The sequence below is a fragment of the Condylura cristata genome, unplaced genomic scaffold (genome assembly GCF_000260355.1).
Source record: "Condylura cristata isolate star-nosed mole 26May11 unplaced genomic scaffold, ConCri1.0 scaffold00022, whole genome shotgun sequence".
Classification (NCBI taxonomy): Eukaryota; Metazoa; Chordata; class Mammalia; order Eulipotyphla; family Talpidae; genus Condylura; species Condylura cristata.
This window is the reverse complement of record NW_004567123.1, coordinates 3,621,529-3,635,041: the sequence shown is the minus strand read 5'-3', so window position 1 is coordinate 3,635,041 and position 13,513 is coordinate 3,621,529. Positions and strand designations below refer to the sequence as shown.

The window sequence follows — 13,513 nt, the reverse complement described above, 5'->3', positions numbered from 1 at the left end:
CTTTAACCCGCTGTGCCACCAGCTGCACCACCAGGGAGGGCCCTCTTCCTTTTCTTTGTTTCTTTCTATTCCACATGAGTAAAACATCTGATTTTTGTCTTTCTACTTCTGACTTTTTTTTACTTATAACCCCTGATTTCATTATGTTGTTGCAAATGGAAAGACTTCATCTTTTTAATAGCTGAGTAATATTCCATTGGATTTAAATACCACATCTTTAAACAAAGAAACAAACAAAAAAAAGATTTATTTATTTATGCACACAAGAACTGAGTACTGGCAGTGAGAGGATTCACCAGAGACAGAGGGGGAAGCAGAACAGGCAGATTGACTGAAGTAAAATGCTGAGGGAAGCAGTGGGCAAGACAGAAGATCTGGTCTGCTGTGCCATGTGTCTGTTGTGCCATGTGTGTCACCTCCCTGGCTAGGGATCGAACTCCTGTTGCAGTGGCTGCAGACAGCTTCATAGAGCTGTGCTTTGACCTCTTACGCAACTAGGGCCCATGTAACACATCTTCTTAATCCACTGATTTGTTGTTAGGCAATTTGATTAGCTCCAAAACTTGGCTATTATAAACAGTGCTGCAATCAATATAGGAGTGCATTATCCCTTCAACTTAGTGTTTTTTTATTCTTTGGATTAAATACCTAGGTGTGGTATTATTGGATTATATGGTAGATGTTGAGTAGGCATTTTCCCAAAGAATCCATAAAAATGATCCACAGGTACATGAAAAATGCTCAAAATCACTAGTTATCAGGGAAGTGCAAACCAAGGTCACAATGAAATACTACCATGAGGTGCTTGTTTGAACGGCTGGTATCAAAAACAACAACAACAAATAACAAGTGTTGGTGAAGATGTAGAGAAAAAAGAATACTTGTAAGCTGCTGGTGGTAATGTAATTGGTGTAGCCACTGTGGAAAACAGTAGGAAGATTCCTCAAAAAACTAAAAATAGAATCACCCTGTGGTCAGCAATCTACTTCTAGGTATATCTGAAAAACAAAGCTCTAACTAAAGAATACACCCGCATTCTTACATTCTTTCAATATTATTTACAATAACAAATGTAAGGACATAATCTGGACCAAGTGTCTGAAATATGTCTGAAAACATTAATATCATATTTATTACATAGGCACTTATTTGTATAAAATGTCTGTTCCTATAGATACTATTTGAATTGCTATATAAATTAGAAAAATCTAGCAGTTCTTTTGAATTACAGTGCACCTATTGACTTCAAGCAAAACATAATGGGTTTATTTCATCAACTACATGGCATTATTCTGAAAAATAACAAAGACAATTTGGAAAGTGTAGTATCATAGAAAGATACACATACACTCTGCCTGATCAAAATCCAACTTGGTTACACAACCTTCCAAGGAGCTGCTGCTGAGAGATGAGAACCTCATTTCTTCTGCAGGGGGTCAGATGCAATATTCTTTTATGTTGGAGATATTAGATATTAGACATATTAGGTCCTATAGTTTGCTGATTGTGCATGTGCGGGACCTCTTTTCTAGCCTCCCAACCTCAACATAGATCTCTGTACACTAATTTTCACACACCTCATGGTCAGACTCTGTACCCACCTTTAGTGGCTTGCTGGGACTTTTGCCTATTTACAGGTTGCTATAGATAGATCAAATGTTAGTGAGTTCCCCAATAAGTTGAAATCTTATCCCTCAAGGTGATGGTGTTGGGGTGTGGAACACTGGGAAGTGATCTCATTAGGGTGCAGCTGTCATAAATATGCCTTTATAAAAGAGAACTGAACCTAGAAAGCTCCCTTGCCCATTCTGCCATATGAGGTAATGGTGACATGATTCTCAATGAGGAGAAAACAACTTTTACTAGACACTGAAATTTGCTAACTCCTTAATTGGGCTTATCAGTCTCCACAAGTATTATAGGAAATAATATTCTGTTGTTTATATGCAATCCAATCTATGGTATTTTGTTACAGCATCCCCCAAAGATCAAGATAGAGGCCTAGAAGCAAACAGAGGTTGTGGGGTGGGTCCTGACTTGTCACTGTCTTTCAAGGCAATTGCTTCTGGGGAGACCACTGCAATTGCCTCAGGTGGGGTGAGCAGCAAACTCAACTGGACCTGGGAAGGCTGCTTCTACTGCGGGCTAATCAGAATAAGGACAGCAATGTCTCCAGTTCCACTAGTCTTCCCATGTCCCCCACTCCAAGTTTCAGGACCCCTATTTAAACAGTAGACATCTTGTGAGGGAATTCAATTTGTGTTGTAATAAATTCACTCCAAAATGAGGTTGTAAGTTTGGAATTCAGCTATCAGTCCTGTGTCTATAGGGAATAAGGGTCTCTTACAAGACAGATATAGCCATTTTAGGTAATTAATGCAGTGCTTGAGCTGGAAAATTGAATTCCTCAGCTCATCTCCCTCTTTCCCTACTTCCCCCAGACTCCACTCCCCCACCCCTCCAGATTTGTCTAGTGACATTAGGAGCACCAATCAATCACATTGTATTTTCTAGCTTGACAAACGTATTTTAACTATCATATAGTTTTGCTTCTTGTAAGTGATTGACTGGGATTATCCAATGGTGATATTTTGCATATTTCTATAAACAGATGCCCTTAAATCTAATCAGGTTAGAGAATCATTTCAAGTCTCCAGAACCAATTTAGAAAACTCATCCTTAAAATTCTGTTTCTCTAGATGCAATGCTAATACCCAAACCACCATCAGTGAAAGTTTGCCAGGTAAGGTAGCCAATAGGAGAAATTTGAGAGTTTAGGAAGTCCAAAATTTTTATCATAAAGAACTGGCTCATGATTAGGGAGACTGTCAAGTCCAATCTGCAGTGTGAGTTAACAGACTCAGAGTGCAGTGCAGATCCAGTTCAAAGGCCAGCAGCCACTTAGAGACTCCAGAGAACGTTCAATGACCGGCAGCCGCTTAGAGACTCCAGAGAACCGATCAAAGTCTGAGGAGAGTCAGCTGGAGAAATCCTTCATGTTCAGGGTGCATATCTTTATGTTTTAATGAAGGCTTCAAATGATTAGATGACAACTACCACATTACAGAGGATAATATTCTTTACCAATTATAATGTTAATTACACATGAAAAAAAAAACACCCAGAATAAAATTTGACCAAATGTCTAAGTACTCTGCAGTCTAGTCAAGCTGAAACATAAAATTAACTATTATAACTATTATTTTAAATGCATCAGGTTATTTGCAGTGAATTTTGTATGGATAATGAAGCACTTGATAGGCAGATTTTCCCCCTGAAGATTCTTTTCCATAATTACTGTGATAACGGAGCTTTAAAATGAATCCATAATGTTAACAAACATTCTGATTTGTATATATTTCACTTTTGCTTCTTGAGTTCTGATGTTGTCCAGGTTTGTGGTTCTTATTCACAATGATCCCAATATGATCATCTTTTTTGATTTCTACAGGAAACACATCAAGCCTGAGTCTGGTAGACCTTTATGGAAAAACTGGCTGGGAAATGTGTCACGAGCCTCAGCCATTATGCTCCAGGTTTCTTCACTTTTCTACTTATGTCGCCCTGTGTGCCACTCCCCTCCATTTCCTCAGTGCCCAAATCTCCAATTTTTGTATCTTTTTTTATGTAAGCCAATTTTAGCAGAGATATGCAAAGCTGTGCAATTCTCTATTTGTTTCGATTTTCCCCTTTGCAAGGGATAGGAACTTAACACAAACCAGATTAGGGAAAAAAAAATTATTGGCTCATGGTCAAAAGGCTTAACCACAAAATTGCAAGAAGAGGAATTTAACTGTCCTCTACCGGAATCAGGGTCTTCAATTTGCTTCTCTCATTGCAGATTGGCAACGGTTTAAAATCTTAATGTCTAGCTTTCAACCATCTGAGAGAGGATGCCTTACTTTCTTATTGTGCAAAATTTTAAAATGCTGTGCACGGCATCCGAATGGTCTGATGTCCCCTATTGTTCATCCCTGTACCCACTGCCTACATATATGTGTATTCCTTTAAGAACACAACATGTCCCACGAAATCCAAACACCTGATGAGGAGGGGCTGTTTCTAGGAGAAGTAAGAGACTTCACCATAGGCAGAATACTCGAATAGTTTTAACTGTTGGGAAGTAAAAGATGAGATAATCATTTCTCTAACTTCCACCCTACCAGTTTAAACAAAATGTTGTCAGAACACAGAGGAGGGGGGCAATGAATATTGCATGCCAGGTAGCTCAGAGAAATACTTTCATAGAGGCCTCTTGAGGTGAGCCTTTAGTATTGAGTGTGATCTATCAAGCCAAGAGGGGATTCCAAGGAGAGACATCCAGGCTTGAGAAAGTGGGCACCAATATCTTCTCCTCTTTCCGACTTCTCTTTTCATATGCTGAAAATAAGCGTTGGCTAGATTCCATTCATTACTATTTAAGGTGAATGGCTTATACAAATCAGCCATCATTAGTGCAAAATACCTAAAAAAAAAAAAAAAAAAAAAGCAAACACACACACACACCTTCTGATAGGTAATATTGTGGCACAAAAACGGTAGAAGGAGAAAGTGCGTTTCGATCCTTTCATTAGACTCCGAATTTAAATGAATGAGAAAGTGGACGTGACCAAAACGGCAGAGTGCTCCCTGCAAGCCTGCGGAGCGCGGTGACAGACCCCAAGAGAATCTGGGGGCTGGGGAAAGCAAGATCCTGGGGAAGCGAAGGCAAGGGCACCACCGGGGGGCTCCCGAGACTCAGACGCGCTTTGCCTCCGGCTCCGAGAGGCGCAACAGGGGAAGACAGCGCTCTTGGCAAGACCTGCCAAACCGCTCAGCATCTGCTCCGCTGCCCCGTCCCGACAGCCAATCGGACCAGCTCCACCAGGTCCACAGTCACCTAGACCTACCCGAGTCTCCTTCCCGGCTTCCCCTGCGGCGCTGCCGTGACACCACTTCCTGTCGCCGGCGCGCACGTGGGAGGAAGTGCCGTTCCCGCAGTCGCTGCTCTCTAGTCTCTCTGGTTACGTTCGTCCGCAGGCCGGGCCAGCGCCTTCACCTCGGCCTCAGCCATGGGAGTCCCGGCCTTCTTTCGCTGGCTCAGCCGCAAGTACCCGTCCATCATTGTCAACTGCGTGGAAGAGAAGGTAAGGAGGCGTCCGGCGGCCGCCCCGCGACAACCGGAACCCCTGGAGCGCCTAGGCCGCGACTCATAGGGCCAGTCGCCTCACCCCTGGGGGAAGCCTTTTCCGGGGTTCGCGCGTTTTTGTAGACCCCGCGGGCTGCCCCGCCAGGCATGCAGGTGGCCTGTGGTGGTTGGATTCAGGGCCTTGGCAAGTAGCCTGGTTGGGGCGAGATGCCGAGCGGGATTAGAACTAGCTAGAGGGCCGCACCTCCCTTGCTGGTTGTTTCCCGGGACCGGAAGGCCCCGCCTACGGCTTTTGTTTCCTCTAGGCGCCGCGCGCGGGGCTTTCGGATGAGACTGTTAGGCCACATACTCGGCTAGCGGCTTAGGGGTGCGCGCTGGCTGTACCCACCTTTATTAATAGTTTGTGAACAAATGTCCAGCGTCGAATGTTTCATTGCTTACTGACCATGCCTACAACGTTTTATTCTAATGTTGAGGCCGTTTGTTGCTGTTGGATCTTAAGGTGAAAGAAAGCTGCGCTCAGGGACAAGATAGAATTCTGGTAAATGCCTCCTCTCATTCCCCCCACTGCCGTACAGGATGCCTGGTCAAATTTTCTGAGATCCTGGTTGTATTTGAATAATACACTTTTTGCTATTAGTTTTTAATGTGTAAATAGATTTTTGGCAATTTTGAGGTTTGCATTTCTCTTTCCATGATTCCATCTGAGTTCGATTTTGTACTTTTTAATTCGAATTTCTAGTTTGAAAAGGTTCAGGGGCTTGGCATGTCTCCACGTCTTCATTTTTGAAGAAAGCATCGGTCAATCTCTGTGAACTTCGTTTGCTTAACTTGATGAGATACAGATTTTTGCTTAACTACTGTCCAAGAAGGAACCAAAAAGCTTATTTTTATGACATTCTCACTATTGTTTGTTTTTCTCTGAGAAGCTTTTAAACAGAATGCTCGTTTCCTTTGCTTTAGAAACTTTCTATCAGACTTTATTGGCATTTTACCTATTTTGTGTTTTTAAAACTTTGGTTCGTTAAGTACCATGCTTATTCTTGATTTACTGATTTTTAGATCTGTTGAATTCTAACTATGCTAGAAAAATATGTAATCATATGCAGCCCTACTTCATCTCCTAATAATGGAAAATAACTGTCTTTATGTCTTCTTTTGGGAAATATGCCTTTATTTCTTATTCTTCCTGCTATTTAAAGTATTATTTGATTTTTCATCCTTCAACATTAGGTATTAGCTTTTCTATCTCTGCTATCCTATTTACTCATCACTCCATACTTGTCAACTGTACTTTCACAATTTAGAATTAAATTGTAAATTGGTCAAGTAGGTTTGTTTTAAAAGGTGGAAAATAAATAATGTTGATTATTGTTACTGCAGATTCAGGTTATATACTCTGAATCTGTTTCTCTTTTTGTGCTGCTTCTGTCTTTATCTTCGTTTGGCCTTTCTTTACTTCTCTTTACAAGGTTCCCCATCCAAACTCTTATCAGAGAGAGTTTGAGCTCTACTAAGTTTTCTTCTTGGGTACTCTTTCTTTAGATCTTTTTTTTTTTACTGCCACTCCTGGTTATTTTGGCATGCTGGATAGTTTTAAAAATTCATCGTCTTCACTGGGAGGCACTGTTTCTGGATCATCTTGTATTATTATTATACTTTATTTTTACATCATTTTGTGCTTTTTTCCATGTCAGTTGTAATCCCTGTGGACTCCCCATCACCAGTTCACCTATGTGCCATCACCATAGTTCTGTGCACCACCCCCCCATTTTTGTCTGGATCATCTTTTTTTTTTTTTAACTTTTAAATTAGTTTTATTCTTAATTGAATTGTTAAAATGTTGTGTGGGAAGTGAATTTCCTGAATCCATTCTATCTCATGAATGACTATTAACTAAGAATAGAGTTTGAGTTTGAAAATTAGTTTCCTTCAACACTTTGAAAGTTTGTCTTTTTGCTTCTGTCACCCAGTATTAACTAGATGGTGAATGTTAATTTGATTATTTAACCAGCACTTGCATAGTGCTTAAGATGAACTAGAGATAGATGAACATCATCTCCTTTGTCTTTCCTCCCTAAAACCACTCTGCTTCTCATCTTTAGTCAGCCAGATTTGTTTCTGACCCTGTAGATCAGTTTTCATTTTCTGTAATTTTATTAAGTGAAATTGTACATGCTTTTTATATTTAATAGCTCACTTTTATTCAGAAATTGTTTTGGAATTCATTCATGTTATATGTATATATGAATAGTTCTTTTTGCTGAAAAAATGTTTGCATATGTTTCATTTCATTTATTCATCTGATGAACTTTTGGATATTTTTAATTTTTTGGCTAGTAGAGAAAGCTTATGTGAACACCATCATTGCAAAATACCTAACAGTACTCCTTTCTCCAACTCTTTTGTGTTGAATATGTGCTTTCAGTTCTTTAGAGAAAATATCTAGTAGTTGGGACAGAGGGGACATACCTTAAAACGATGAAAGCCATATACAATAGGGGCCTCCCTGATGACACAAGAGGTTAAGCACAGCACTGTAAAGCTGTCCACAGTCACTGCAGCAGAAGTTTGATCCCAGCTGGGAAGTGAGCCACATGGTGTAGCAGACCTTTTCTATCTTACTTGCTGTTCCCCTCAGCAATGTATTTAATTAAATCTGCCTATTCTACTCCCCACTCTATCTCTGGGGAATCCTCTTACCCCTCCCCCCCCTCAGCCCCTACATCTCTGGTCTATACTCCAGTTCTTGTATGCATAAATAACTAAATCTTAAAAAGACACATACAATAAATCCATAACCAGTATTCTCAATGGTGAAAAGCTGAAAGACTTTACTTTGAAGATCAGGAACAAGACAAGGATATCCACTCTCACCATTGCTTTCAATATAATATTGGAAGTCCTAGCCAGAGCAGTGAGAAGGAAGTAACAAGAAATGCAAATGGGAAAAGAAAGAGTAAAACTATCACTGTTTGCAAATGATAAGTTACATAGAGAAACCTAAAAATTCTACAGAAAAAGTAATCAAAACAATCAACAGTTTAATAAAATCGCAGGGTATAAAATCAACACAAAAACTCAGTAGCCTTCTATATGCAAACAATCAGTAGAGAACAAATAAAAAATCCCTTTTATAATTGTAACAAAAAATTCAAATACTTGGGAATAAACCTAACAAAAGAGGTGAAGGACCTAAACAAAGAAATTTATACAACATTGTAAAAGAAGTAGAAAATGACACAAATGGAAAGACATTGCCTGCACATAGATTGGAAGAATCAACAGTATTAAAATGGTCATCCTACCAAAAGCAGTTATAGATTTTATGCTGTTGCAATAAAAATCTCAGTGACATTCATCAAAGAAATGCAATTCATATGGCATCACTAAAAACCTCTAATAGCCAAAGTTCTCCTGACTAAAACAAAGAATAATGGTGATAACACTTGCCCAGACCTCAAACTAAATTACAAAGCTATAACAATTAAAACAGTTTAATGCTGGGACAAAAATAGACACACAGACCAATGGAACTGAAAAGAAAGCCCAGGAATAAAGCCACACATATAAGGACAACAAATTTTCAACAAAGGAGCAAAGAACGCAATGGAACAAGGACAGTTCAATAAATGATGCTGGGGAAACTGAAACTCCATAACTGAAAGAGTGAAACTAGACCACTACCTCACACCATGCACAAAAATAAACTCAGAATGGATGACCTAAAATCATGAAATATATAAAAGGAAAAAATAGGTATACCACTACGAGAGATACATCTCAGTAACATTCTTAAAGACTCCTCCCCTAAAGCAAAGAAAGAAGGAGAAAATAAACAGACAGGACTACATCAAACTAAAAAGCTTCCAAATAGCAAGAGACATTAACCCTGAAGATTGAGAGAAAATTTTTGTATTCCATACAACTGATAAGGGACTGAGCACAAAGGTACACAAAAAACTCACATGACTTATCAAAAACAAAGTAAATAATCCAGTTAGAAAATGGGCAGAGGAACTTAAAAAACAAAAACCTTTCTCCAAAGAGGAAATGGAAATGATGAACAGGCATACAAACAAATGTTCAATATCACTCATAATCAGGAAAATGCAAGTTAAAACCACAATGAGATACCACCTTACACCAGTAAGAATGGCACATGGTAAGTAAACTAGCAACAACAAATATTGAAGAGGATGTGGTCAAAAAGGAACTCTCATACACAGCTGGTAGTCCAGCCATTTATGAAAAGCTATATGGCGATTTCCTCAGACTACTGAAAATAGAGCTACCATATGACCTAACAATTCTATTCCTTGCGATCTCCCACATTAATTCAAAAGGATACCTGCACCCCTATATTTACTGCAACACTATTTACAATAGGCAAGACTTGGAACCAACCCAAATGCCCAAAAATAGATGACTGGATCAAGAAGATGTGATATATACATACATACCATGGAGTACTATTCAGCAATCAAAAAAGATAAACTCATGCCATTCGCAGCAATGTAGATGGAGCTAGGAGGGATTATGCTCAGTGAAAATAAGCCAGAAGGAACAAGAAAAATATTGGATGGTTTCACTTATAAGAGGAATATAGGGGAAAAGGTAATAAAAATATAAAGCAAAACAAAGCAAAAATAAACAGACAACTTTTTTTTTTTTAAAGATTTATTTATTTATTTGTGCATACAGAACTGGGGTACAGGCCAGAGGCTCAGGGGCGGTGAGAGGCTTCACCAGAGACAGAGTGGGGAGCAGAACAGGCAGATCGATGAAGTACACTGCTGAGGGAAGCAGCGGGCGGGTCAGGAGAGGTCTGGCTCGCCATGTGGTCTCCTCCGGGGCAGGCGGCAGGCGGGAATCGAACTCATGCGGAAGTGGCTTCAGATTCTCAGTGCTGTGCTTTAACCCGCTGCGCCACCAGGGAGGGCCAAACAGACAACTTTTTATCAGAGGCATCCTGCAGGGGACAGAGAGGAATCAAAAAGAGGTAGGAAGAGGGCAAGATACTCAGGTGAATTGGAGGTGAAAGTTCTATAGAGGCTATACCTGAGAAAAGAAAGCAACCATTGAAAGTATATGTGTGTGATGTAAAATGTATAGAAATAAATGATTTTTTTTAAAGATTTATTTATTTGTGCATACAGAACTGGGGGTACAGGCCAGAGGCTCAGGGGCAGCGAGAGGCTTCACCAGAGACAGAGTGGGGAGCAGAACAGGCGAAGTACACTGCTGAGGGGAGCAGTGGGTGGGTCAGGAGAGGTCTGTGGCACCATGTGGTCACCTTTGGGGCAGGCGGGGATCGAACTCGTGGAAGTGGCTTTAGCTTCTCAGTGCTGTGCTTTAACCCACTGCTCCACCAGGGAGGGCCAGAAATAAATGATTTTTTAACCCGCTGTGCCACCAGGGAGGGCCAGAAATAAATGATTTTTAAAAAGATAATACCTAGTGAAATGGTTTCATTGTATTGTAGCTATGTGATATTTAATGGGGGGAAAAAAAAGCTTGCCAGACTTTTCCAAAGTATTTGTACTAAGTTACATTGCCATCAGCAGGGTTTGAGAATTCTGGTTGCACCACTTTTTTTGCCAGTACTTAGTGTGGTTAGTTTTTTTCCATTTTAGCGGTCCTACTGTGATGTGGTTTTTATTTGTATTTCTCTAATAACAAGTGATTCTGAACGTCCTTTTAGGTTCTTATCCATATTTTTTAGCTATTTTTAAATTGAAGTATCTTATTGTAGAGTTTCTTACATATTTGCTCTGCCTTTTGAAAGTATTTTCTCTTAATCTATTTGCCTTTTTGCTTCCTAGCAATGGCTTAAGGAACAGAGAAGTATTTAATTTTTACTGAAGTTGGATTTTTTTTCCTTCTATATTTCTGTGTGTGTGTGTGTGTGTGTTGTATTTAAGAATTTTGCAGCACTAGGATTTTTCTCTTGTGTTTTCTTAGACAAGTTTTAATGGTTTTAGTTTATCCTAGGATTTCTATTTTTGTTTTGTTAATATTTTTAATTACATTGGGTTTTAATATTAGGCCCACCTTGTAGTCCTTGGACAAATTCCACTTGGTCATAGTATATTATTTTTATATACCATTGAATCCATTTTGCTGAAGTTTTCTTGAGAATTTTTATATTCTTATCCCAAAAGAATATTTATCTCAAGAGTTCTTGGTATCAAAGTAGTATTGGCCTTAGATTGAACTGTAAGGTGTATATTTATATTCTTTTCATTTTAATGAAGGGATTTATATAGGATTGGCATTAGTTCTTCCTTGAATATTAGGTAGATTTCATCTGTGAAGCCATCTGTACCTTACGTTTTAGAGGGGAGTTTTTTAGCTGCAAGTTCAATTTCTTCATTAGACATAGAGCTACCAGAATTATTTATTCTTAAATAGGTGTTGGTGTTTGTAGTTTATATTTTTTATAGATTTGCTATTTCATCTAAGTAGTGGAAGTTGTTGATATAAAATTACTCATATCATTCCTTATTATCCTCTTTATCAATAATCTGTAGTGATATCACCTCTCTCTTTCCTCATACTAATAATTTTGTCTTTTCTCTTTTTTTCCACTATCAGACTGGCTTGATTTATTTCAAAGAACTAACTTGATTTCACTGACTTTCTCTATTCTTTCTGTTTTATTTTGACTTTTTTATTTTTAAATTTCTTATGCTTAGGTGGGTTTTAGCTTGCTTTTCTTGTTCTTGGTACATAAAGTGGAAGCTGAGGTCACTGCTTTGATACATTTTTCTGTGATACAATGCCATAAACTGCCTTCTAGTTACTGTTTCAAATCCATGCTACAAATACTGACTTGTGTCTTTATTTTCATTTTTTAACAAAAGCTTTTTTGAAACCCCCTTTTGTAAGTTCTTTGCCATTGGTTATTTAGAAATGTTAATTTTCAAGTATTTGGATTTCCCAGCTATTTTTTCTGTTTTTGATCTCTAGTTTAGATCCCTTGTTAGAGAACATTCTTTGAGTTGAAAAAATTTTTTTTAAGATATATTTATTCATATAGAACTGGGGTACAGGCCAGAGATGTGGAGGGTGAGGGGATTCACCAGAGAGAGACCGGGGAGCAGAACAGGCAGATCAACGAAATACACTGCTGAGGGGAGCAGCGGGCAGACCTCGGTCAGGTCAGGAGAGGTCTGCCGCGCCATGTGGTCACCTCCCCGGCAGGCAGGGATCCAACTCATGTGGAAGTGGCTTTAGCTCCTTAGTGCAGTGCTTTAACCCGCTGCACCACCAGGGAGGGCCAGAGTTGAAAAATTTTTTTAAGCTTGTAGATGTATTTTATGGTCAGAATATGGTCTTGTTAAGCATTTCATCTTGACTTGAAAAAAACAACTTCTGCTCTAAGGCTTTTAGTTATTTTTGATGAATATTCTCTAATATTACAAGCTAATGACTTTTTCTATCCCTTAGTACTACTTTGCTCAGAACTCTACTTTGTCTGGTTTTAATATAGCCAGATCTTTTGATTGGTGTTAGTTAGCATGATTATATCTTTTTCCATCCTTCCTTTTTTAGTCTGTTTGTGCCTTTAAAGTGTATGTATTGTAGGCAACATGCAGTTGAGTCTTGCTTTTTAATTTCATTTTGACAATCTTTGCTATTTTTTACTCAGTTAAAATTTGTATACCATAAAACTTAGCATTTTACCCACTTTTAAGCATACAATTAAGTGCCATTTAATGCATTCATAATGTTGTGGATGCATAGCCACTTAATTTTTAGGACTTTTTCATAATCACAAAGCATTTATATAGCAAAAAAAAAAAATGCTGTACTGTTCAACAATAATTCCCTGTTTTCTCCCTTCTATTTCTGTCTTATAAGTTTGTCTATTCTTGGTACTAATATAAATGAAATAATATATTTCTCATTTTTTGAAAGATTTATGTAAACAGAACTGGGGTACAGGCCAGAGGTGCAGGGATGGTGAGGGGATTCACCAGTGACAAGAGTGGGGAGCAGAACAGGCAGATTGACGAAGTACACTGCTGAGGAGAGCGATGGGAGGTCTACCAGGCCATGTGTATCACCTCAGGGGCCAGGGATTGAAATCACACTGAAGTGGCTGTGGCCAGCTTGCAGTGCTGCCTCCTAATCTGTTGTGCTACCAAGGAGGGCCTCTATTTCTCTTTTTATGTCAGGCTTGTTTTTCATATAAAAGTGTGATGTTTTCAAGATTTATCTGTTTTTAGTATATGTATCAGGGTTTTTCTTTTTTTAAGATTTATTTATTCGTACAGAACTGGGGTACAGGCCAGAGGCTCAGGGGCGGTGAGAGACTTCACCAGAGACAGAGCGGGGAGCAGAACAGGCAGATCGATGAAGTACACTGCTGAGGGGAGC

At 39.1% G+C, this 13,513-nt stretch overlaps 1 protein-coding gene across 2 annotated transcripts in view; it reads left to right on the top strand.

Moving 5' to 3' along the window:
• Positions 1–4,953: 4,953 nt before the first annotated feature.
• XRN2 (5'-3' exoribonuclease 2) overlaps positions 4,954–13,513 on the top strand; it is an 83,693-nt gene continuing 75,133 nt past the window's right edge. Inside the window, exon 1 of one of the 2 annotated variants that reach the window (XM_004687137.2) lies at positions 4,954–5,126. In XM_004687137.2, the coding sequence (XP_004687194.1) occupies positions 5,052–5,126 (75 nt within the window). In that variant the 5' untranslated portion in view covers positions 4,954–5,051. The remainder of the gene's footprint in view (positions 5,127–13,513) is intronic. The other variant, XM_012728346.1, reaches the window with a different exon arrangement.